Source organism: Cynoglossus semilaevis, chromosome 5 (assembly GCF_000523025.1).
Source record: "Cynoglossus semilaevis isolate Cse_v1.0 chromosome 5, Cse_v1.0, whole genome shotgun sequence".
Taxonomy (NCBI): domain Eukaryota; kingdom Metazoa; phylum Chordata; class Actinopteri; order Pleuronectiformes; family Cynoglossidae; genus Cynoglossus; species Cynoglossus semilaevis.
Window position 1 is genome coordinate 771,960 of NC_024311.1, and position 25,954 is coordinate 797,913.

General features: G+C 40.1%; 1 protein-coding gene across 2 annotated transcripts in view; it reads left to right on the top strand.

Annotated features, from left to right (window-relative positions):
* Positions 1 to 25,954, top strand: part of znf536 (zinc finger protein 536) — a 231,126-nt gene that overhangs the window by 132,387 nt on the left and 72,785 nt on the right. For both annotated transcript variants that reach the window (XM_017032457.2, XM_025055399.1), the window contains one exon: positions 755 to 3,024. In XM_017032457.2, coding sequence (XP_016887946.1) covers positions 756 to 3,024 — 2,269 coding nt within the window. In that variant the 5' untranslated portion in view covers position 755. The remainder of the gene's footprint in view (positions 1 to 754; positions 3,025 to 25,954) is intronic.

Sequence of the window (25,954 nt, forward strand, 5' to 3'; positions counted from 1 at the left end):
CATTTTCTTTGTGTCCACGACTGTTGTCTGTAATACAGACATCACTTCAACCTAGGCCTGTTTTCAATGATACAACAGTTCTTTCATATGCCATGGAATATTGAGTAGAGACATGTATTACTACAGTATCCGCTGCGTTTCATGAACCCAGTTTCAAGTGCTGCTGTTAAAATCTTAATTGTGGCGTTGCCTTTTCCTTCTGACAATGGTTTATGTTGCCCTTTTTCATTAAGGCATGTAATTGGACGAATTGTGATTGGGTAGCACAAGTACCTTAATTATAAACCGCTCACTGTGTTTACAAACAAGTTAGTCACTCCAAAATGGTATTACATGCAGTCAAAAAGGTCCTGAAAGAAATTGCTCTCTCAGGTGCCGCTCTGAAAATCTATGTACATCCACATTTATTTTTTTTTAATTCTCTTGTAGTTTTTACAATTGGCAGAAAACAATCAATGATTATGGGGTTTAGGTTTAGATTAAGTAATTTTCCTTTTTTTTTCCTTTTTTTTTGCCTGTGATTCCAGAGATTAGGATAAAATGTAATTTATTTACAGCAAGTCTTTGGTTTTAACCATTAATGTAATTTAATCACAGTTTTCTCCAGATGGTTTCGACAGATTTGTTTCGTATTTTGACTAACCCTACGTGACAAATACGTACATTCTTGATAACAACTTATTCTTGATAAACATAACCAATTGTGAACTTATTCTTGATAAACATAACCAATTGTTGTCTTTCTGGTTTTCAGGATGGATGAATCCAGTTTATGCCTTGGTGTGCCCTCAGCAGTTCCTGATGCTGACGCCCATCTGAGCAATGCAATCTTGAATGGTCGATACCCAATCAGTCAAAAGCTCCACCAACTCACTAACCAGCTGGAACACACCTTTCCTGACCTTCATCGCTCTCAGCAGATCACTGAAGAGAAAGTAGCCACCCCTTTGGAGGACAAAATTAATAACGCAGCCCTGGCTGGTCAACCAATCAGCAGCCAGATGGCCCTGTTAGCCAATCAACTCAACAGGGACATTGATGCAGGAGCACTGAGTGGGCTGAATGGGCGGGTGGACTTGCAGCAGTTTCTCAATGGACAGAACCTGGGGATCATGTCTCATATGAATGATATTGAAGATGACACACGAAAAAACAGAAAGTATCCCTGCCCACTGTGTGGCAAACGCTTTCGCTTCAACAGCATCCTGTCTCTGCACATGCGTACTCACACAGGTGAGAAGCCCTTCAAGTGCCCGTACTGTGACCACCGTGCAGCCCAGAAGGGCAATCTGAAGATTCACCTCCGCACCCATAAGCTAGGTAACCTCGGTAAAGGACGGGGCCGTGTCAGAGAGGAGAACCGGTTGCTGCATGAGCTAGAGGAGAGGGCCATTCTGAGGGACAAACAGATGAGAGGGAGTGGTGGTCTCATTCAGACCCCTCAAACGCCTCATTTGGGCCTTAACAACAGTAACAACACCAGTCAGCCACAATTGGGATCCTGTGGAATTGCTCCTCCATCTGGCATCACCACGCCAGACACAGTTTCCCAGCCATCTTCTTCTCCCAAGTCCACTACAACCCAGGATGAACATTTCCTCAGCCCAGCCACAGGGTTTCGCTGCACCTTCTGCAAAGGGAAATTTAAGAAGCGTGAAGAGCTGGATCGTCATATTCGCATTCTCCACAAACCCTACAAATGCACCCTGTGTGAATTTGCTGCTTCTCATGAAGAGGAGCTGATAAACCATGTAGAAAAGGCCCACATCACTGCAGAGCCTGCGCAGGGTCAGGGTGCCGGAGGTGCTGGGGGTGTGCAGACGGCCACTGAGTTCCGTTGCGACATTTGCGGACAGGTGTTCAGTCAGGCATGGTTCCTTAAAGGACACATGCGTAAGCACAAGGACTCTTTCGAACACTGCTGCCAAATCTGTGGCCGTCGCTTCAAAGAACCATGGTTTCTCAAGAATCACATGAAGGTCCACCTGAATAAGTTAGCTATCAAATCCAAACCACCTCAGCCAAGCGAGCAGGAACTGTCTGCTGTCAACAGCATGAGTAGTCTTGCTCAGGAGGCTCATGCTAATCTTTATTCCCGGTATATCTCCTGTCTTCAAGGTGGATTCCTATCCCCAGACAAACAAGGTCTAAATGAGCAGCACCAAATGCTGGCCAAAGCAGGAATAGCCATGAAAGAAAGAGAGATGCTGGGGAAGTTGCTGGGACCTATGGCAAGAAGTATGGGCCATGCACTCGGTGAAAATGAGAAACAGTCACTTCTTGGTTGTCTACATTTAGTGCCACCGCTGAAATCCAGCTGCATGGAGCGTCTACAGGCAGCTGCTAAGGTGGCAGAAATGGATTCTCTCAGCAGCTACCAAGCATGGCAGATTATGGCTCGTGGAACAGCATTAGACCGTGCTTTCATGCCTAAGGAGCAGCAGCACATCACCCAGGGGCAGGAAGAGGAATTGGGCAGTGTTGGGGCCTTGTCTTCCATTACTAAGGACAAGCAAGACTACTCCTCAATTCCTTCCAATGATAGCTCTAAGCAAAAACAGCTCTCAGAAGCCTTGCAGGGATCCAAGACCTCCAGTGGATCCATGATGACCATCAAAGAGGATGGAAGAGGCTTTGATGGCCACCATGACTTGTCATACCACAGTAGTGCAGAGACTCCAGGAGCTCTGGCCGGCTTAGGAAGCCCCAACATTGACTATAGCCTCTCTGGTCTGAAGGAGAAACCTTCAGAGTGCCCTGACTGTGGCCGAATCTTTAGGACATACCATCAAATGGTTGTCCACTCCCGGATCCACAGCAAAGACAGAAGAAGCATGGATGAAGTACTCCAGCAGCAAGGACTGGATGAACGCCGTGGATCCGCCAGTGATCCTGAGTCCCAGTCCATCAGCCGCTCTACCACTCCAGGATCATCCAATGTGACGGAGGAGAGTGGCGCTGGAGGTCACTCCCACACAGGAAGTGTCCAGGATGACAGCCCGCACCCTTCCTCACCATCTTCAGGTAGGAAACAAAATGTCCTATAATTTTGGTTATATTCTATATTACAAATATAATCCTCATAAAATACTGAGGTTCATTGAACCAGCAACAAAATTATCATTTTTGAGTGAAATTATTGCATCCACCCAATTTGCAATTTGGCATAGCTCTGGACAATTTGATTTGGCATGTGAGAGGGTACCTAAAAAATAAGCACAACAGATCCTGTTTTTAAAATGAACCGCAGCCGAATTATCATGTACAGTGGGATTTTGGAAGGAAGCGCAGCCGAAAACGGGGGTCAAATTATCATGTACAGTGGGATTTTGGAAGTACAGATCAGACGTCTCACAGAGGGTCAAACACAAAAATGACCCTATACTTGGCAACACTGGTACAGAAGTCCCCTTCCTTTGAATCATGGTATGTCTGTGTTATTGGTATTGATTTTGCAAGCTTGGTTTATTTAATGCCCTCAAGTTACTCTGAGTTACTCACTAAAATGATCAGGTTCGCTTGAGTTCCTCGAGTCTTACATGGTGTTGTTCAGAGCGACCTAGTGGTAAGGACACATCAAGCTACAAAAGTAGTGTAGGGGTGAGAATAGTGATGGTTCTATAAAACTTTTTATAGAAAATGTCCAATACCAATACTGCAACATGGAGTATCTGCGGATACCGATAACTGATCTGATTTTCTCCTCCAGCATCCCACTGGCTACTTTTGCTGAGGCGATAGTGTACCTGTTTACACTGGCATGTTGTGCAAAGTTAAGTTAAGCATTTGGGCTTAGGTTTCAGACTGAATGGGCTTAAGATGTTTTTTTTACGATGATTGGTCCTGAAACTTTGACCAATATCAGACCTATAGCGATCCCGAGAATCGGATCAAGCCATCCCTAATGTCGAGTTACATGCTCACTGTTGGACGAAGACTGTGTTTCTGTGTAGTTCCACCTCTGTCAGTGTGATGGCATTGTGTGTTGTTGATGTTGTCAGAGTTAGCTGACCCGAAACCCGAACATGTCTCTAATCCCTATGGACTGTGAGTAAAGTGTGAGCAGGCAGATGAGTGTTTTTAATCACAGTGACTATTAAGTGTCTTAAATAAACATGTCGGAGCCCGTCCTTCTCCTCTTTTTGCTACTCTTTTTCCTCCTCTATGTCCTCCACCTCCTCAGTGGTAAATCCGGGCCCAGCCGGGGCCAGATAAGTGTATGTTTAGTGGGATTAAGGGAGGCTCGTTGCTAATGATTACGCAAGTTTTTAAAAGGTAACTTTGGCTGGCTCCTCGGGGCGCTGTTCTGCCGTTAAGTACTAGCTCTGTAATTAGGTCACGACTGCACGATAATGAGTCGGTTTAAGCTAAACAAGACACTAATTAAGGCTATACATATAAAACAGGTCGAGAGGGAGAAAAAAACTGATCTTTTAAGGATGAAGGGGAAAATATAAATAAATATAGATATAAATATAAATCAGAGGAGCTTAGCTTTAGGCTGTGAGTAACTTAATTCTAGCAGCGGAGAGGAAATAGTTTATTTATTCACAGAGGCATAAAGTCCTTATCATGTGAGTGTTGTAGTGTGATGGGTTTGAACACGGCATCGGCGATGTTTATTTTAATCTAAGAAATAATAACAGACAACCCCCCCCACCCCAATTAGGAATTAATGAAAATGAGAGTGAGATAAAAAGTGATTTTCTTTATGGAGACTATTAAACATAACACTTTCACACCAGGGTGGGGGCTGGGGGTGTAATTATCTTCTGAATTTTAATGTTGGAACTTTCTCTCTCCATCTGTGTCTCAGTGTCTGACTCTGAAGCATCCACAGCCTTTTCAAAAAGTGCTTCACATCTCCTGTATTTATTCACTTTACACTCTACACTTTGTCATTTTGAATACGAACAGACACATCAAACAACTCCACTCTTACGTGCATGGCTAACTGTGGGCAGACTTTTCTCATTTTAGGCACAACGTATGCATTTAAAAAAAAATAATGCATATTTTTTTATATTTCAACACAATGTTCTCTGAAATTTTTCTTCTTCTACCACTGAGAAATGTTTAGGCTGACGCTATCAGATGCAGACGGGTCACCACCAGACAGTGGGGCAGTTGATAAAGTACACATATAAAGAGAAACAACAATTCAATTTGAACATTGTAACCATCATAACCTTATCTGCAGGATTTTGGACCATGGTAGGAATTGTAGTATTTGGAGAAACCTCCCACTCTATTCAGAAAGACTATTAGCCAGTAGCCTTCCTCCTGTAATACAAAAGTGCTATAATACAACAGTAATACAACTGTAATACAACAGTGAATATAACTATTCTCCAAACTTTTCCTGTTTAACCACTCTTTCAGCCAATTCATCATTTTATAAGCTTGTAAGTATATTATAGTAATGTCTAGCCATCTTTTAGCTTTTTTTATATAAAAAAAAGCTGTGTAAAGGCTTACTATTAGCTTCTAGCGATTTATTTATACTCATTTATACCACAAATTTGGCTAGCTTACAGTTATTTTGTTTTGCCTACTGTTCATATTTTCAAATTAATTAATTAATTAATTTTCAAATTAATTCTCAGTTATTTTGTTTTGCCTACTGTTCATATATATTTCAATATCAACTATTATTTGGATTAACATATTTTCCGGACTATAAGTCGCTCCGGGGTACAAGTCCCAGCAGTGCCCGTTTGCGGCTGTATGTAACAAACATGTGAATTTATACATTTTAATATATAAGTCGGTGGCACTTTGGCCCAGAGGCAATGTCTCTGTCATTGGTGTAGAACCCCAGGGTTCACCTCCTGGGCAAGTTCAAATCCCGGTTAGGGCTGTTGGAACCTTCCAGTGGACTCACCACCCGCAGGAAGGAGTTGGTACGGTGCAGTGTGATTTGGGTGGCGGTCATGGAGATTGCTGCCCCCACTACCCGGTAAGGATCAGCGGATAAAAATGGATGCATGGATATATAAGTCGCACCTGAGTATAAGTCGCAAACCCAGTCAAAGGATGAAAAAAACTGGAAAATACGGTACGCACAAGTAAAAACAGGTGTAAACATGCGTTTATGTTGCCTTCCTATTCCACCTATTTCTCATTTTAAGGAATATATATATATATATATATATATATATATATATATTAATCTCAATGAATCATGTTTAGTCAGAATTAATCTACAGTACATCTTACAGTTATATCGGTTAGTAGTGATGTGTCGTTCGTGAACGATTCGGACTAATCTTTCATATGTCTTGGAAGTAATGAGTCCTCTCACTGAGTGATTTGTTCATTTTCATGCAGTACCTTCTCTCGCCACATGCCAGACAGCTGCATAAGCTCAGTTGGCGGGACAAAACAGAAATGATTAGTTCACAACTCTTTTTCATTCTCGTTCATCCGAATCGTTCAATTGTCTCGTTCTTGTTCTCGTGCATCGTTCAGGCTATGTGGCGAGCAGTACATTTGTTCTCGGATTTCGTTTTCATTTGTCACGTGAGAGCTACCTAGTCACTGTCGCGCTGTTAAACAACAATGGCAGGGAGGAGGCAGGACACAAGTCACTTTATTGATGTGTGTATTTGCTTTCTTGGGTTTTCACATGGTTTGAATTGTTGTGGCACTTTTGTGCATTATACTTTGTCAGCTGAAGCACACCATGTTGCCTTCAATATTTAGTGTTTGAGAACTGCAGCCTTCTTTACAACGCCCACAAGAGGGCTATAGCACCACCTCCTTTAGAAATGAATGAAATGGCTAGTTCATCATTTGTTCAATTTAGTGTTCGAGAGTAAAAGATCTGAGTCAGTAAAAATATTTGGTCTTCACTAACAGGTACCCTTTATAGCCAAAAGATTATTACATCGAAAGCAACTGAATGATGTAGGTTTTTTTGAAGATGTTTCACCTCTCATCCAAGAGGCTTCTTCAGTTCTGACTAACTTCTGGGAAATTCTGGTATTTAGCCTCAAAGGGTGGCATATCCGTAACGAGAGTCATTGCAGAATGGGGGGATGGAGGTGTGGTGGACCACAATCTATTTTAAAGAGGGCAGAATGTAAAGTCACAAGGTTAAAGATGTGAATGGGGACAGATACCATACCTATGGACTAATAGTTTCACCTGACTGACACTTTTGGCTGGGTGTCCTTTGAAATGAAAGTGTGGTCTTGTTTTTACCCATTTGGACCCGTTTTTTTTTTTTTCTTAAATTTACGTTCACTCAGCGTCATGTCAACAGCGAACACATGAAAAGCTTAATGTCACCCTTCTAACCATAGTCATTGTTATGAATATTTTTGTTGTATTATTCAGAATCAACAACAAAGCTCTGAAAATATCCAATGATCAGAGATAGAGAGAGGGGAAAGAATGCAGAGAAATAATGGGATCAAAAATGTTAAATATGTTTCCTTTTCATCCCGTTCTTTTTTTTTTTTCTCAGATTTCTCTGTTTATAGTCAGAAGTGCTGAAACTTGTCTTTCTTCACAAGTAGATTCCTGTTCAGTGCTGAGGGATCGCTCAAATTAGAATCTTTGATGTGTGAGAAAAAAAAAAAAAAAAACGTGTTTGAATCTCATGTGAAGAAAGGTGTCGTACTTGTTTTGTTCGGCGCACGTGTGTGTTCGGATAACCCTCCAAAGTGATGAACAGAAGAGGCTATAGCACAAACTCTGCTCTTCATCTCTATTATTTATTTATTTTACATTCGACTGCATTGCTGAAATGTAAAAAAAAAAAAAAAAAAAAGTGCATGTGTGCACACACCTGTGACTGTACCCTTGTGTGTTTCTCTATGTGTGCGTGTTTGCGTGTGTATGCTCCCTGTCCACAATTTCCTCTGGTGTTAAAGTAAAATTACAGTAATCAACAATAACATGTGGACTGTGAAAGAAGGTCAGATGCATGTGCGTTTGTGTGTGAATTGTCCTCTATGCTTGAGATTTTTATTTTTATTTTTATTTTTTTCAAATTGATCCCTACACTTCTTCCTACTAAACAAATCCAAATCATGCTTATTTTTCTTCTCTCACACTCTTTTGTCTATTTTGCATATTTAAGAGAGACGATCTAATTTTAAAGCTAGAAAAAAAAAATCTTAATCTTATTCTTGTTTAGTGAAACAATCACCAATTGTAATGTTTTCAAGCCAAAAGCATCAGGTTTAGATACAATAGGATTTTCCACTCCTTACATCTGAAAAAAAAACCCACAATTCTTTTTTTCTCTCTTTTTTTAAATCATGTAAATAATCCTACATTAAAAAGGGACTTTTTTTTCACGTTGGTGTTTCCAATTTTCACTGCTGTGCAGAAAACATTTTGAATGAATGACTCAGAAAATAGGCTTTACTGCAGAACATGAAAAAGGGCCTGAGCAGCACAATTCCTTCTTTACACCGCGTTCTCCCCGTAGCTGTACAGATTTACTCACTCGCTCCTGCTCACAACTTGAAAAGGCTCTCCTCCTTCTCCTCCTGTGTCACCGTGTTTTAAGAAGAAGATCTTCTTGAACATGGCTGAGGATTAGCCTCTGTATCCTCTGCTCTTTGCTGCAGCTCAAACAAAAAAAAAAAAATGCTGGCGTCACAGAAAATTGAAATCGGATTTTCTGAGTAGATGCCTCAGGTTATGAAGCTGGATATTCATCTAATTGCCGGAGTAGAATGAAGGCGTAATTACACAGACAGACACAGTGTTAGAGTGTAATTACAGCCTCATTAAAACCGGAATAACGTCCATGTGAAACAGACTCACTAGTGCTGTAAATGTAAACGGTGACAAATCTGACCTGATCGAAGCTGTTGTCACATAGCATTGGACTTGCTAGTTTTGCATTTTGCTGTAGAAAGGAAAACGCTATTCCCAACATTTCAACCCTTATGTACACCAGTCATTGAAAGACGCGTCGCCTCCTTATCGACGCTTCAAAATATTACATGCACCCATTGTAAAGTAAAAATAGTTTTACGTCCTCCTCATCGTCATGGTCTTGTCCAAACAAGTTTGTGTGAAAAATATGAAAAACACACAAAAATACCTTCATGATTTCTTAACTGAAAATGTGATTTTTGCGATCTTCATTCTCTAAACTACACAGGCAGGGTTGATCAGCACATGTCGTCCTTTACACAGAAGTGTCCAAAAAAGTTTGTGTGTAAAATATGAAAAACACACAAAATACCTTCATAATTTCTTAACTGAAATTGTGATTTTTGCGATCTTCATTCCCTATACCACACAGGCAGGGTTAATCAGCACATGTCGTCCTTTACACAGAAACCAGGAAGGAAGAAAAAATAAATTTTATTTTACTTTATTTTTAATTCCAATTCATCCTAAAGAAAACCTGTAAAAATGATGATGACGGTGAATATCTGCTGTTGTGTTTTTTTGTCGCCGTTAAGTTTGGACTCCGAAGAAATAATGATTCTTTTATTTTTTGACTGCAGACAAAGGGTTTGGAAAATAGGGTCACGCTGTTGGTGTGCATTAAAAAATTATAAATACTTTTTTGTGATTTTTCCCCCCTCTTTGCATAAATGATTTCGCCTTTGTTATTGACATCCATTGCTCTCCTCTCTCCCCCTCCGCCCCCTGCACTCATTCCTTTCTTTTCTCTATAATCACACAAAAACCATTGCAGCAGCAGCAGCAGTCTGTCATATCTGTATTTTTATGTGTCACCAAACTGAAATAGACAGTGATTGTCTGAAGAGGCAGAGCAGTATTTTTATACAGTAGGTCACAAGTGACTGATAAAAGTTCTTTTCACTGCCGTTCATTGTCAGTGTTGCTGCTGACTGACAGACACGTCTGGATAAATGCAGACTAGGTCTTTTTCTCCGCGCTTACACACAAGGGGGGAAAAAAAAGGCGGTTTACTGGTATGTTCTTAATGCGCACAGCTCATTTCTATGTCTCATACACCATCCGTAAACATTAGACGACCTCTGTACATGCCTTAAAATTCCATTTGTTTTTCAGTAATATCTCTGTCTTAGTGACTATAGATGTTTTTGTTCCATTCGCACAATTATCAGACAGTTTTATGTTTCAATGACAAAGTTCGAGTTCAGAGGAGGAGAGGGAGAAGAGAAGAAGAGGGGAGTACAGGAGGAGGAAGTGGGGATGAACAGAGGATTAGAGGAAAATTGAGGAAAAGATTAAAAGAGGAGGGCAGAAGAGTTGATGGAAAAGAGCGAGGAAAGAGGAGAAAAACATATTTTTCTCCCTCCATGATGCAGTCTTGTAAATTTCTGCTCTCTTAGCAAAGGATTTGTGAAATAACCAAAGATAAAACGAGTAACAAATGTGATCAAAATTAAGCATAAACATTTGAAGTGATCTGATGATAATTGGTCCTAACTTTTTAGGTTCACTTTTTTTTTAATTTAGTTGATTTCTGACCAGACTCCGAAGTTTGTCGGTGAGAACACAGAAAATTGGTTTTGTGTCTTTGGAACAAGATATTCCTTCATCTACAGACGGTTGTTTGTCCAACTGCTCTTCCTGTCTTTTGTCAACACATTTTGCCATCTTGATTCAGAACAAGTTTTTTCCCTTCAGTTCCTCACGCATGTTTTTACTGTAGATATTTTTCATTTTTCACTGAATGACTGAATAAAGCCAACTTTTCTTTTCCCCTTTTCCAGACATTTATTCCGTTATGATAAAACTTTCTTCTTTTCCACCTTCTCTTTCTACCTGCTCGGTTGTTCCTCTGCACAGTTGCAAGCGCTGACAGAAGAGCTGATAGCTTGTTGATGTATTAAAGAATATTAATATTCAAAGAGTCGACCTGAGACACAGTCGACAGCAGCCTCCTGTTATGGAAAGATAAATATTATGTTTTAATTATAAAAACAGAAAACACTGAAATGGTGAGGAGCGGAAAATGGTGATCGTGTGTGTCTGTGTGTGTGTGTGTGTGTGTGAATCATGTTCCACCTATATGTACTCCTGGTTTTTGGCAAAGAAATAATGCTGTGTGGGAGTGTATGTCAACCTGGTGATCTTTTCTTTTAGTCTTGTTCCCTCAATCTTTGTGTTTTTATTTCATTGATGTTGCTTTAATATAAGTTTGAAAAACACCCTTGATCTTCACATTAATTCTACATTTCTGCGACACATCTGTAGTAGAATGAATCAAAGCCAGACTGCGAAATGTCCACCGAAGCTACCGTACCTCCCCCTAAAGTACACGTCTTTCCACGGACAGCGTTTGTAAAGAAGAGGAACAACAAGAACAAAAAAAAAAAAATAAAATAACAATAACAATTCCTATTATTAACATCTAGAACCGGAACAAGAAGAACCAAAAGAAAAAATCCCCACCAAAGGTTGCTAAAGGAAATGGTACAAATCAGTCAAAGGTTTCTGGAGGTTATTTTGAAGATCACAGTCACAATTTTTCTTACAGAAAAGTCACAAGGTTCACAGTATATAAATGTCTGTGTGTGTGTGAGAGTGAGAGAGAGAGTTAATCAGGGAGATAGAAGGGCAGAATAGACCCCTGCCCCCCTCCATTTCTTTTTTTTTTCTTTTTTGTCGATGACAGCTGTGTGACTCTGTCAGTATCAGATTCCTGTGAAATGAGGCAGCCATCGCTCCGGTTCAGGAATGTTGATGTGGAGCTTTAGTCGCTAGTGATGGAGTGGGAGGAGACTGGACCACAGACTTTATAGACAGGGAGAGGGGTGGCCTGTTGATGAGGCGTGAACAAGTTAAACTTGAGACTAATCTGTGAAAAAAAGCCCTGACCTCTGAAAGGTTAAAGATGGAAACAGACAGACACTGACACTGCAGAATTTTTTTTCCCCGCCCTCCCTCCGTCTCTGCCTCTCGCTCCCCTTCGTCTTCTCCGTCGGCCCCTGTCATTTTCATCTCCTCCTTCTAACCCCACTGACAGGGCAAATAAAAACCCTTTTGTCTCCAAATCAGAGCGCTGACATGAGAACAGACAGACACATGAAAATCTGCTATCTGTTGTTTTTCCTTCATTTCTATTCAACCTCAAAAAAAGGGCAAGAAAATAAAAGTACGAAAAAACAAACGACGGAATGGAGAGAGTCTAGGTATGAAGATCTCTCTGGTCTCTGCTTCCCCTCTCTACTGCCACTTTCCAATTGTTCTTAAAATATTTGGCAATGTCAATTAGTAAGTGAGCAGAGCTCACTGATGAACACAATTTTCCAGGCGACTGAGCAGCCTATTGTGTTGGAGCGAGCGGCAGATTTCTGAGGTCATTATCATTCGCTGTTAGCTGTGCCCAGCTGCTCTCCTCTTGGCTCCAGCCATCCTCCTCATCTTCCTCCATCCCTCCCCATCTTCTCTCTTTCTGCAGCATGTTTTCCAGTTCAAAGCCGGTTGATAGCAGACAGCAACAGGGAGCCCTTCAGGAGAATGAAAAGGGCAAGGGAATAGTGAGGCTGACTGGTGTAAAGGAAAAGAAAAAGAGTTAACATTGCATGATGTGTGTATAGAAAGACTTGTTTAAGTAAATGAATAAATGGAGTAAAAATAAAATCAGAAGCTCCTTGAATCAGGCAGTAAGAACTGAATACCAGGGGTATGAAGAGCGATCTTTTTTAAATGAGTGTTTTGTTATTGCGACACAGCACACCACTGCACACAACGAAATGTGACCTCTGCTTTTAACCCTTCACCAAAGTGAGCGGGGTGCAGCAGTGTGTGGGGAGCAGTGCCATGCTCAGAGCACCTCAGTAGCGACTTGGCAGCTGGAGGACTCAAATCTGAAACCTTCCAGGACCCAAGTCCGCTTCCTTAACCACTAAGCCACTGTCTCCTTTGCAAGGTAAACTCTACAAAATTACAAATGCCATTATCGTGACATAAGGTCAAGAATAAGAAGTGTTCTTGCTTTATATACATCGCAAAGGTCAGCGGGTTGAATCCCAGGCTTTCTGTCTGGAGCTGCTAGGTTCTTCCCATGCTTGCTTGGCTTTTGTCGAAGTACCCTGGTTTTCACCCACGGTGCACAAAATCCACCATTAGATTAATTGTTTACTCTAAATTGACCACAGGTTTGAATGTGAGTGTGAATTGATGTTTTTCACCTATAAGTGGCCCTGTGATGTACTGGTGAATTGTTGAGTGCGCCAAGCCTTGCCCATGACCAATCGGATTGACTGCAGCCCCCCCCCCCAAAAAAAAAGAGTTAGGTGCTAGAAGATGAATGAATAAATAAATTTGTGATGAATGAACATATGAAAGATAAACATGATCCACATGGACCTTTATCTGTCCATTAAAGGCCATGTTCTTCACCAGCATCATTTCTTAACAATGGGATCGCAAATCCCTTTTTTTGTAATATCGATAATTCCATCATTTGAATTGAAGTCACAAATAAAAACAGGTGTAATAATTAATCTTGAATAATAAATCTGAATTAATGGATCAGATTAATAATGTTATCAATTCCACGTACCATACATGTATACCCATGTCTATTGGGGATAAGTTTAAACCCGTGTCGTGGTAGATGCAGTGGCTTTGTCGTATTAACGCTCTGGTGCTACTCTGAGGCTACATGACTAACTGGAAAAGAAAGAGGCAAGTCCTGAAAAGAGAAATGGTGAGATAAACAAAGTTGTTCCCTTTCTTGAGTGTGAGTTGGCGAGGTGGACCGGATTCTCTATCACTGCCTCGTGACCCCAAGCTATCTGGGCTTGCAAATACTTAGGCAGATTGAGCGTAGCATGTTTGGTTTTTTTTCGTAATGTCAGGCTTGCTGTGTCAAAAACATTGCATCAGGTGCTGTACTGATGTAGCCACTTAGATTTTCCCTTGCCTTGAGGAAACCTTGACAATTCTATCCTCCAGTGCTATCTTCTGTCTATTTAGTCTGAATCATGCCTCAAATATTTTATCTGTTAGAGGAAGGTGTCTTGGTATATTGTGGAGTATTTCGCAGTGTGCCAAGAAGCCATGTTTTGTTGCTCCTATGGTATTTTGTGCATGTTCAGTGGTTTAGATTGACAAAAGAGGAGAACATGATCACTGTGCCACCCCATGTACAAAGAGGCAGTGCAGCAAGTACCTAGGAGTGTTTTTCTTCAGATCGTCATAGACTCTAACCCTAACGTCATCGAGGGGGGGTGGTTCCCTTTATCATACCCATCGGGCAATCTCCAGCAGAATTACGGTCACAATCTGTGGGATTCTAGTTGGCTCTAGCTGCATCTGTAGTTCCACAAATCTGAATTTACTGGTTGGTATATTTGCAGGAATTACTTAAATAAATCGGTAAAATTGGTGGTTTATTGCACCTCCCGGGGTGGGCCAAGATGTGAGCTACATCGGTTTAATCTGTAGGGAAGAACACCACCTGTAATTTGAATTATAGATCACACTGTGTTGGGAAGAAGCAGCAGCCATACACCACGTGTAATTTGAATTTTAGATAGCACTGTGTTGGGAAGAAGCAGCAGCCATCCGACTTAAGCAGGGTTAAGGAGTATCACTGGTCATGACCTGGAAAAGTGCGGCTGGTGGCGTGGGTTGCTTATCAGCTGAGTTACAGTCATGGATCATGATCATTCCCAAGAATTGGGGTCCATTGAGTGCATTGTGGCCAGTCTGTACTGTCAAGGTAAGGATCAAAAGCAGGGCAGACAAATGTGGACAGAGTCCAGCAAAACAAACATAAGTACAAGATATCCAGAGTCATACTGGGATAGGAAACACCCATGAAAGGTAGGTAAGTTAGGATGCAGCGCAGCTTCAGTCAGGCAAAAGAAACAAACAGGCAGGGAACGGAAAAAGTGGTATATATTAAAACAGGAGAGGAGTTAAGAATGTGGAGGGAGATGCAACATTAAGGTGAGACACCAAACGACTACATGTAAATGACAAAACTCTGTCAAAGTTAAACAAGATGTAGCTCAAATGCCTAGATTAAAAAAAAGTACATTTAGTAGAACAGAGTTTTGTACCTACAAGTAGTTTTCATTTATTTAAGAACAAACTTTTCCTTTAATACACTCTGAACATTTCCCAGTAAACTGGCTTTTGTCACCTCTCAGCCCGAACTTGTAGAAAGTTTCCCTGAGCTGACATGGGTTGGTAATGGGCCTCTGGTTTCCTGTGTGTGTACATACGTGTGCGTGTGTGAAAAAGATAGAGAGACGGTGAGAGAGAGACGGAGAGAGAGAGAGAGGAAGAGGAAGACAAACAGACAGAGAGAAAGTGAGCAGCATCAAAGCGTTGCTCTCAGCTGCAGCTGCCAAACTTCCTCGTCCCCTGTTAGCAACCATCCAGCTGTCAGGCTGCTCAGAGAGAAAGAGGAGGGTGGAGGTGGCGGCGGTGGTGGGATCTCTCAGCAGCCATATGGTTCCCAGTTCTGTCTGAGAAACACTCCACGCTCTGTGGGCAAATGGCAAACTCATATATCTAATCAACACTGTGGAAATAAAGAGCTAAGAGCCGGAGAGTTTCCTCAGTCCCAACGTTCAGCAGCAGCAGAGAAGATCCTGGGTCTTCTCCATCATTCTCTATAGCTTTCATATAAAACAATGAATTGTGTGTTATAACATTTTTCAACAAGGTGTAGGCAGGAGAGTAGGCATTAAGAATGTACAGTTATAACTGGACTTACAACTGAACCTGTAGCTCTGTCAAACCACTGCTTTGCCCTGCGAGCTAAAATCTCTAATTTTATTTTCTGTAGACTTTGAAGTCAAAACAGAAAACAAAGTAAATCTATTTTGTAGAAAACTGAGATCCACATTTAAGATTATGGATTACTTTTTAAAAATGGCGTTATTGTTTGAGATTGGCCGATTTTCTGACTCTGTATGTGTGCGTGTGTTTGTGTGGGGGTCCTGATGTATGGATGATAACACTAATTAGCTCATTTTGTTTGGGGCAAAACACTCATTAAAAACCCAGTGGGGCCATTAAAGTTAGCATCCCTCCAAACCATTGCTGCCGCTGTATTCATCTCAGCTGCCATATCTGCTCCTCTTAATGACGTCGGCTTCAGATTTTGCTTCATAGCCAAGATTTGTGGCATTTGGATTGGTGAACCCACCATTCCTCTACCTCTGCCTTCTCCACCCAAGTCCATATCTTTTGATTTTTTATATATATATTTCTGTCTATGCCTCTTCTTTTCTTCTGTTTTACTTTCTTTGTTGACCACAGTGCAGAAGACAACCTTTATTCATACACTGACTGTTTGCTTAAAATATAATAAAAGATGAAGGGTTTTTAATCCATTCATTATTGTACAAGTTTGTCACAATCATGTGGCTGTAAAATTTTGATAGAACCCCAAAAGAAGCATTTGGGGTCCAAAATGTAGGTGTAGCCCTTAAGCCCTGTTGTCTGTGTGCTGTCAACCAAATAAATATTCAGATATTTATGGAACCTTTTTTTTTTTGGAAGATCAACAATTATAGCATCATCTGCATACATAGAGATAAGTTGAACTGACACTTGAAATTAGAAAGCTTATAGGACAGCAATGAATGTTCTGTGAGCTAATATGAGAAGATTAAGTTATTTAAAATTATTGGTCCAATCTCAGTTTTGATACAGTTTTGCAGTACTTACTAAATAATAAACTCTGACAATAGTTGTAAAAATACAGTAGGTTCAAATGTGTTCCAAAGGTTCACTGCGACAGAGCTGCTAGTCAGCTGCTGCCTCCTGTGGCCAGTTTGTTGATTTACATATTTTGCCGTACATCCTCCTCTTCCTAACACTCTTGCGTTTGTACCCTTAGGGTTAAAAACATATAAATACATAATAGGTACTCAGTTGCTAAAGCAAAATGATATTGTTGTTTTTTTGACCAGGATTTATAGTGTAAGGAGAAATTTAGCATCCTTTATTTAAGTCCCTCTTACCTTGCTATAAGCCTCATGTCACGCTGTCGTCGCCACTGTTAAAGCCTCCACCCTCACCAACCCCTACTTTATTTCTCTGCTGCTAAGCCTATTATAAAATCAATAAACAATTGAGTTTTTTCTCTCCTCCTCCTCCCAGTGCTTTTAAAAACATTTTTTTTTTTCATTTTTATATCGTGAGAGCCAGTCTAGGCAAGAGAGCAGCAATAACAGAATGAATGGTTGAAAAAAAAAAAAAATATATATATGAAGAGGGAGAACCAAGAAATACAGCAGCAAGTAGGCTTGCCAGTGGGTACTCGATACAATACAAACCTAGATATATTTTTGATGAATGAAAATTTTCAGATTTAAAAGAATCTGTAGAAACTATGTCTAAAATAATTAAAACCGTCTCTTCGGGGGTTTTTTTAAGGGTGCTGCTCCAATGTCTAATGAAAGTAGCTCTAGCTCTCGTTCTAAGGGAAACAACTAATCAAAAGAGTCACCACCAGCATCATCCAAGTATGACAGCAGGATCACAGTTACGAAGACCTTCGTCTGCTCATGATGATGTCGTAAAGGAGGAGAAGGATGGATGGTGACACAACTGTGGCCCACGCGGGGTCAAAAACAAGAGATGGCCAAATGTTTATTCTAATCCCATGTGTGTCTGAAGACAAATGGCAGCCAAAGAGAAGCCAGGGCGTTTGACCACAATAGACCACGTCCACCATCATGGTTCCAGATATTTGAGAGTACAGAGATCTGAGAGTCATCCAACTGGCTGAAAGCAGGCCAGGGTGGTGGTTGGGTAGAGATGATGGTGTTGGTGGTGTGTTACAGGGACAGAAGGTCAGCCAACAGCAGGCGTGTTGAGGCAAGGGTCATCCAAAATTGAAAAAAGAAAGAGGAAAAAGACCAAGTCTTTCTTCTAGAATCTGTTACAGTCAAAACTGTTGGTCTGTTGAGCACAGTGAACAGAAGGAGAGGTGGGCCAAGGACCAGCCAGAACTTGATGTCCAAGAACAACGGGTGGAAAGAGTAACAAAGTGCAGCTTTTGAAAAAAAACAAAAAAAAAACAAAACAATGAGGGGATGCAGAAAAGTATTTAAAAGATGGCAAATGCAAAAAAATTAAAAGTGACAAAAGTACAGTGGAACCTCAGTATACAAGCATAATCTGTTCCAGGACCGAGCTATTAACTCTTTATTTTTGTTCTTTTTCGATTTATATTCTTTCTTTAGCGGGCACCACGCTCATATTTATCGACAATTTCATGCTTTATTTCCACGCTCATCACGCGTTTCTTCTTCTCACTACCATCCTTACCACCTTACCAAGACTCGCAGGAGATGTGTACTATAGTTGATGAACACGTGAAGTGGACGAGTCAGGCGTCTGCTACGAGTGCTCAGCCACGTACTGTCGGCGTCTGTAAGCGTGCTCTCAAATCTTTACTCGTATCTCAAAGCAAAAATTTGCTCGAAGGCTTGCTGGTTGTCTTCGAATACTCGTATGTCAGGACGCTCATTTCTCGAGGTTCCACTGTATAACTAATATGATCTCAATGAATTGTGTCCTTAAAGATGTGTCCGAATATACCTAAAACTCGAATGTAGTTTGATGAATTATAAAACAAGGGGTCTTCCCTTATGTTCGTGTTTGGTTGCTAGCGGTGTCATAACACGGATTTTCTCTTCCGCCATAAGAATTAAATCTTTCACCATCTCTAATTTCTGTCAGCCAACCCATCCCGCAGCTGTACTCGGTCTCTCTCTAGCCCGTGAGTGAGTGGCATTGCATTGTCTGGAGCTTTTCTGGCCGCATATGGCGGCCATACAGCTGATGACAACAGGACAGCATTTGAAGAGCGTTCATAGGGAGTGTTTCTTTTCTGGACATTGGTGCCCATGCAGAGAGCATTAAGAATTAAGGGAGCAGTGTATGTTGGTGCTCTTACTGCAACAGTGGGGGGCAAGTGTTCTGGTGTGAAGCTCTGATAAAACCTCACGAATTAATACGATTGATAACAATCCCCAGTAGTTACTGGGTCAACTTTTTTGACATTAGACATCACATTTGTTGTCCTCATATCTTATTTTACCTGTTATTGTTTTTGTTTATGTTCACATTTTCATCTATATTTGGTCCCAGTTTGTTTCAGTTAGTTTCTATTAGTTCCTATTTATTGCCACCCACCACATCAGTTCCCACCAGTTTCCATTCACCCCATTGAGTTCCATTCATTCCTATTTGTTCTCATCAGTTACCATGAGTTTTTATCAGGTCCCATCAGTTCTCATCAGTTAACAACAATTCCCTGTGGTCCCTAATGCTGGACCCTGAACCTTCCCTTTGTCCTTTAACATAACTCCGGCTTTATAAATCCACTCAGCAGCTGCCTTTAACTGCATGTTTTTCCACCTCTCTCTGATTTCCACTGAGACCAACACTGACCTCATTTGCGAGGACAATAACCTCCTTAACTTTGGGGATTAAGACATGAAACCTTCGTAGATTAATTAGTTTCAAACCGGAATTCATTCTTCCGTTATGGAAAGAGGACGACACAGACTGTAAGGTTTAAATTGACTTTTTTTTTTTTTTTTACAGATATGAATTTTCAGGAATACATTTTTGGTGTTTAAAACCCACAAAGTAAGAACACTCAGAGAACAAGACCAAATCCATGACAAAGGAAAGACCTTTAGGGACAAAACCCAAGAAATACTGAGATCAGATATTTAATTTTTTTTTTTGTTTCAAATCAAAAGACATTGGTTTGATCAGAAGCCTCAATTAAAATGTGTTTTAATTCAATTCAGTTCGAGAGTTTTATTTCTCACTTGATCATTATACAAGTTTATTCATCTTGTGAGAACCTTTTTTTCTGTCACTGGAACAACATCTCCCCGCTGAACCTTCTTAATCTGCATTTGGCTGAAATGAGCGTACGTATGGAAACAGAGTGAAAATTATAGATTCCTTTAAGACTCATAGCCAGACTTTTTTTTTTTCCCCCGTCAATGTTTGCCTGCACGGCTTAACTGTTTGGCACCTGTGTTGCACTGGCTTTAATCTGCCTTTGCTCTTTCTAGAGCGCTTCTTAGAATTGTATTGGTTTGATGCCATGTCAGTCACCAAACACATATTGACCTTTACCTTTTAATTTTGTCTTTCTGTACATAAACATTTTTAAAACTTTTTCATAGTTTGGAAGGGTAATTGATGCCCCAGCCTTCCAAGAGATCGCCTGTGTGGCGACGCATGTTCTCTGTGTGTGCGTGTGTGCGTTTTTCCGTAGTACTCTGACATCAGTGGTCATGTGTCTACATGTCCACATGTCCACTGTCCATGTTTTTCCCCTTTGTTTTCATGCATACAAGTACAAGTATATTAGGTATTTATTAGTATTTATTCATTTCAAAAAAATCCTACAATGGATAAAGTGTTTGTGTATTTTTGGTTTATTTTTTAAAATTCATCATGCAGGCCGAATCAAACACCCTAGCTGGCCTATTTTTGGTCCCCGGACCATATGTCTGACACCCCTGGTCCAGGGTCTAATGACTAATTAGATTGGATCAAGCCTAAATGCATTAGGCTTATTATGTATTAACAACAGTTGTAACTCTGACATATCAATTAACTTTAAAACAGGCTAAAAATGAATAAAGGTGAAGAGAAAATTCCTCAAAATTGTATTTATCATAAAGAAAAACTAGAAAAACAAAGTCAATACCATAGGGAATCTTTGTGTCATACTGTATGTGATCCTTGTCTTCTATCATTTTTATCCCTTGTTTTTCTGTCTCAGCTACAATGTTTGTCTGCAGAGCTCAGCTCTGGCCAGTTTACAGGAGTTGGACTATCTTTAATCTGCATTTGGCTGAGCTAAAAATTAGTACTGGAATAAAACAAGAAGCGAGAGTTTGGAATAACATTCAGGTTTGTGGAGTCTTCCAAGACTCCTAACTGTGGGTTTTCCATATCTGCTCCATGCTTCCCGCTGAGCTATAAGTCTGTGGTGCTGCTGCTGGACTATCTTCAATCTGCACTCGGCTGGAGCGTGAATCGGTCCCCTAGTTCCTCGAAGATCTGTTCTTAAGCTTGTCACGCTTAATGTAGGGAGCAGCATTCTTGACAATCGCCGCGGGAATCACATTATCCCAGTCGTCCGGGTAACAAAAGCAAGTGTTTGTTTTCCAAGATGTGGTGCAATTGCAATTTCGATGCTTTACACTTATTCCCTGTGTGTGTTGGTGTGTGTGTGAGAGAGCAAGAGAGTGTGTATTCGGGCGTGCGCGTGTTTAAAGAGCATATGTTACTTGAACGTATCTTTAGCTCCTAAAAAGAGGCTGTTAGTGAGATGTTGCTGTTGACAGAAAAACAAAGGTGTTTGTTTGAGCAAAGGCGCAACAGAAGACGTGTTAATGCCTGTTTCATCTCACCTCCTGTTTGTTGTAAATAAATGCGACTCTCTGTCTTATTAGCGTAACACCTCCGCAAAGCGACAGTCACAGGTACCAATTCAGTACCGACCAGGTGTTGGGAGCGTGCTCCATTGGATGATTTTTACGATCTGTGATGGCCCAGAGTTCAAGTGGCCCAAACACACACAATATGTTATGAACACATTACTTTACATAGGATACATTTTTTCCAAAAATATGATCTACAAAAAGATAAAAAAGTCTTGTATTTAAATGAAATCAAAAATGTATATCACTATTTCTCCATGGCAAAATATTGCTCTGATTAAGGTTCTGTAAAGAAAAAGTAAAATAAAAAACGATAAGGAAGGACAAGAACTAAAATCAAAGGGTTAGGAAAACAAATATCATCAAATATATTTATAGCAGCATAAAAAGTCTTTTTCGAATCTTTTTAATGATTAGAACATGAGAAGTTTAGAACATAAGCGGTTTCCTCCAGTGCATAAAAGCAGACCTTTTTACAGGGTTTCATCCTTTAACCTTCCTCCACCTGTGAGGAGGAGATTTTTACTCCTGGGATCATAGCATTATCCTGAGCTTGCACCACAAAAATCTCAAATTCTTCCCCAAGCGGTTTCACTTTCACCTCCTGCTTTTCCTCTTTTCCTCCTCACCATCTTCAGTCTTACCAAAAACCTGCATTTGAATCCAGGGTTTAAAAAAAACTAAGCCTTTACGCTCTCATGGAGGGATGGAGGTAAATACCAGGTCTCTGCTGGCAGGTGAAAGAGTGCTGGGCTCCAGGACATGGTACTCTGAGAGACAGGATCAGGAATTTTCCTCTGGGAAACTGTCGTGATGATAATGTTTGAATCTGCTGTCATGGTAAATCTTCGGCTTCTCAGCCTCATGTCTTGTTCCCCTTATGTTTCACCGACTCTGCTGCTGCTGCAGCTGCTGCTGCTTCTGGACAAACAAACAGGATTTTGCCCTTTCTGTCGTCCAAGGCATTTCCCTTGCTTTCGTTTCAGGGAGGAATAAGAGGATAAGTGACTGGAAGTTTGCGGAGAAAAAAAAAGAGGAAACTTTGTGGAGGACGTTTCTGGATCCTGTTCACCAAGCACAAGCTGCTCACAGTGTGAAGATGGCACGCAGTCAATGCGGACTATTTCTATCAACAATGTTTTCTTTTTTTTTTTTACCACACAAAACGGCAAGGAAAAGCAGTAGAAGAGTGTCTCTTCCACTTCGCTTCATGGTCTGCAACATTGTAACTTTAAATAAATTAAATATTACCCAAAGACATGTAGCCACAGTAGCGATGTTAAGACCAGCTCTGAACTCGCCCCAGGTTTCTATAAAGTCTGTGGGTTAAATATGGTTATTGAAAGAGGACGACACAGGCTGTAAGGTTTAAATTGAATTTCAGGAATACATTTTTGGTGTTTAAAACTCACAAAGTAAGAACACTCAGAGAACAAGACCAAATCCATGACAAAGGAAAGATCTTTAGGGACAAAAATCAAGAAATACTGAGATCAGATTTTTTTAAAAACATTTTGTTTCAAATCAAAAGACATTGGTTTGATCAGAAGCCTCAATTAAAATGTGTTTTAATTCAATTCAGTTCAAGAGTTTGATTTCTCACTTGATCATTATACAAGTTTATTCATCTTGTGAGAACCTTTTTTTTCTGTCACTGGAACAACATCTCCCCGCTGAACCTTCTTAATCTGCATTTGGCTGAAATGAGCGTACGTATGGAAACAGAGTGAAAATTATAGATTCCTCTAAGACTCATAGCCAGAAAAGTTGCTTCATGGTCTGCAACATTGTAACTTTAAATATTACCCAAAGACATGTAGCCACAGTAGCGATGTTAAGACCAGCTCTGAACTCGCCCCAGGTTTCTATAAAGTCTGTGGGTTAATTATGGTTGTTTTTACAAAACTGCAGAATAAGGGGAAAAAGGGACATTTGTATATTTTGAAACTCACTGCCATATTCAGTGCCACTATGTGAGTGTTTAATGCAATCTAGACTGACAGACAGACAGAGTCACACTGACAAAGAAGGCCCTCTCTTCTTCTTCTTCCTTTTCTTTCGCTGAAATACATCTACCATATTCAAGCAGCAAAAAGTGAAATGAAAAAATGAATTTAAAGGAACAATTTATAACAGCGGCCCCCAGCCTTTTTTGTACCAAAGACCGGTTGGCTATCAGCCGTTACTGTGGACCGGTAGTAACTCGGTATCATTGAAGGATTGTAAAATTTTCAAAATAAAACATCTTTTAGACTTTATTCTGTTAGTATCAGAGTTTGAATGGCCTGTTGTTTTGAAACATTGCCAAATTATCTTTAAATGAAAAAAGTAAAGTGATATGACTAGATTTTTTTTTTGAATGAAGTAAATAAGTAAAACTGAAGTACATTTTTTCACTGTGTTCCACTGCAGCCCGGTTCCAAATGACCAATCGGCATTGGTCCCCGGACCGGGGGTTGAGTACCTCTGATCTATAGCATTGAAGGACGTTTCTTCTCCTGTAGCCTCATTCCTACTTTTCTTCTCAGTGAACTTTTCTAACTAATTATCCCCCGACTCAGAGTTTCAGATATGACTTCAGCGCTAGGAAAGTTTTTTTTTTTTTTCAGTTGTGATGTAAATTCTAACCTTCCTTAGAATTTAACCGGGAAACCAAAAGTCAGATGATACGAGTCTCAGGTGAAGACTGACTGATCCTGTCGTCTACAGAAAAGGGCAGAAGGTAAATACTTGAAATGTTAGCATCCGCACTTTCTTCGATTTGTCCTTTAGGAAGGAGATAATGTGTTTGTGATTTGCCGATGCCCTCTCTGAGAAGTCCTTACCCTTAACGATGAAAAAAAAAAAACTTCTACCTCCTACCCTCTTCTTCTCTGTTGCCTTTTATTTAAATTCTTTCTCAGCCTTTGCGGCTGAATCTGAAATAAATCAGAACCAGAAACGGCTCCTCACACACTTGTTGCTCAGACTTTATCTGGACATTATTCTCCGACGCTCCTTTCATTGCAGGAGATAAATGAAGGACGTGAAGTCAGTGGAGCACCTGTCCTCCCCTCTCCTCCCTCCTTCTTCTCTTTCTCTACCTAACGATAAGGGATTTCATTAACGCGAAAACGCCGCTGCTCAAAAGAACATAATTGCTTCAGCGTTGTTGTCCTCTCTTCTGCCGACGCCCTCATTTCCTCTACAACTGATATTCCTGACTCTACACATGGATCTGGAATATCTGAGGTGGAGAGAAGGGGAAAGAGGAGGATGTCTGATATTTCTGACGTAAACAACATCAGTAAATCTGAGAAGAAGGGGGAGAATTAAATATTATATTAAATATATTCACTTAGACCTATCAACAATAATGGGCTTAAAAATGTAAATGTCACTCGATTTAATTTTCCGAAAAAAAAAAAGCATTCTGGATTGTAGTGTGATAAACATGCTTAGCGACTGATTCTGTCTCTTTTAAACCTGAATCAGTAAAGTCTATAGACGGGTTTGGTGTCTTCCGTCTTCACCTCCGTCATGACATCTTCTTCCTTCTTCCCTTTTCTCCACGGATATGTGTATGTTAAAGATACCTCATTTTTTTTACTTTGTCATTTACACAGCGTTGAACCTAAAAGTCAGACGGAATAATAGACAGTTGCAAATGTCAAAAATCACAGAGAGATGAGGCAAAGGTGTGGGGCAGATAGAGAAAGTGAGAGTGAGAGAGAAAGCCAGAATCTGACAGAGCCCTAAATAGTTAGGATTTATCAATGTATCAGTTAAATGTAACCTACTGATAATGTCAGGATAAATTAAATACATGGACAAATCATCCATTTTCTGTTACATTTTTTATATGGCCATAAAGGAGAAGCAACCAGGGAGGTTCAGTGTTAGGGCAGTGTCTTTGTCACAGTGGTTACCATGTGTTTATTAACATTTAAAGAAGTTAGGTTTTCCAACCGAAACCTCTTTTTACACTTACACAGTCAACATTGTCACCTGCAACGTTTGCCAAAAAAAAACTGTGATATGTAAAAATATATATAAAAAACCTATATAATATGTAAAAAATCAAAAAAGATATATAATATATACAGAAAATAAAAAAAATGATAATTCATCCTTAAAAGCTTTTTTTTTTTGTTCTTTTTTATAAAGCATCAAGCAAACATTTTGGTAATTATTAAAAGTTAATAAAAACCTGTGGCACATTCGGTCAATTTTAGCCAAAGTATGGGAATTGTTCAAAATTAACCAGTTTAAATCATTTAAAATGAATGCTTGGTGATAGAAGAATGATGGCAAAGATGAAAACATGAAGACAGTAGTGAGACCTGCTATGATGTATGGTTTTGAGACAGTGGCTCTCGCTGTCTCAATGGACGAAATGCTGAGGTTGGGGAGATTAACGATATTGAAAAAGATGTTGTTTTTTTTTAAAGATTTTTTAAAGATTAAACTTGCAAAACAGCCAAATCATATTTTCTCATAAGACTCATAGAATGGGACCCAGTGATGGAATGTGTCCTGAACTTTCATGATTGACAAAAGTTTTGGAGAAAATCGATGAAGACAAACCTTTGTTTTTTTTTTTTTTT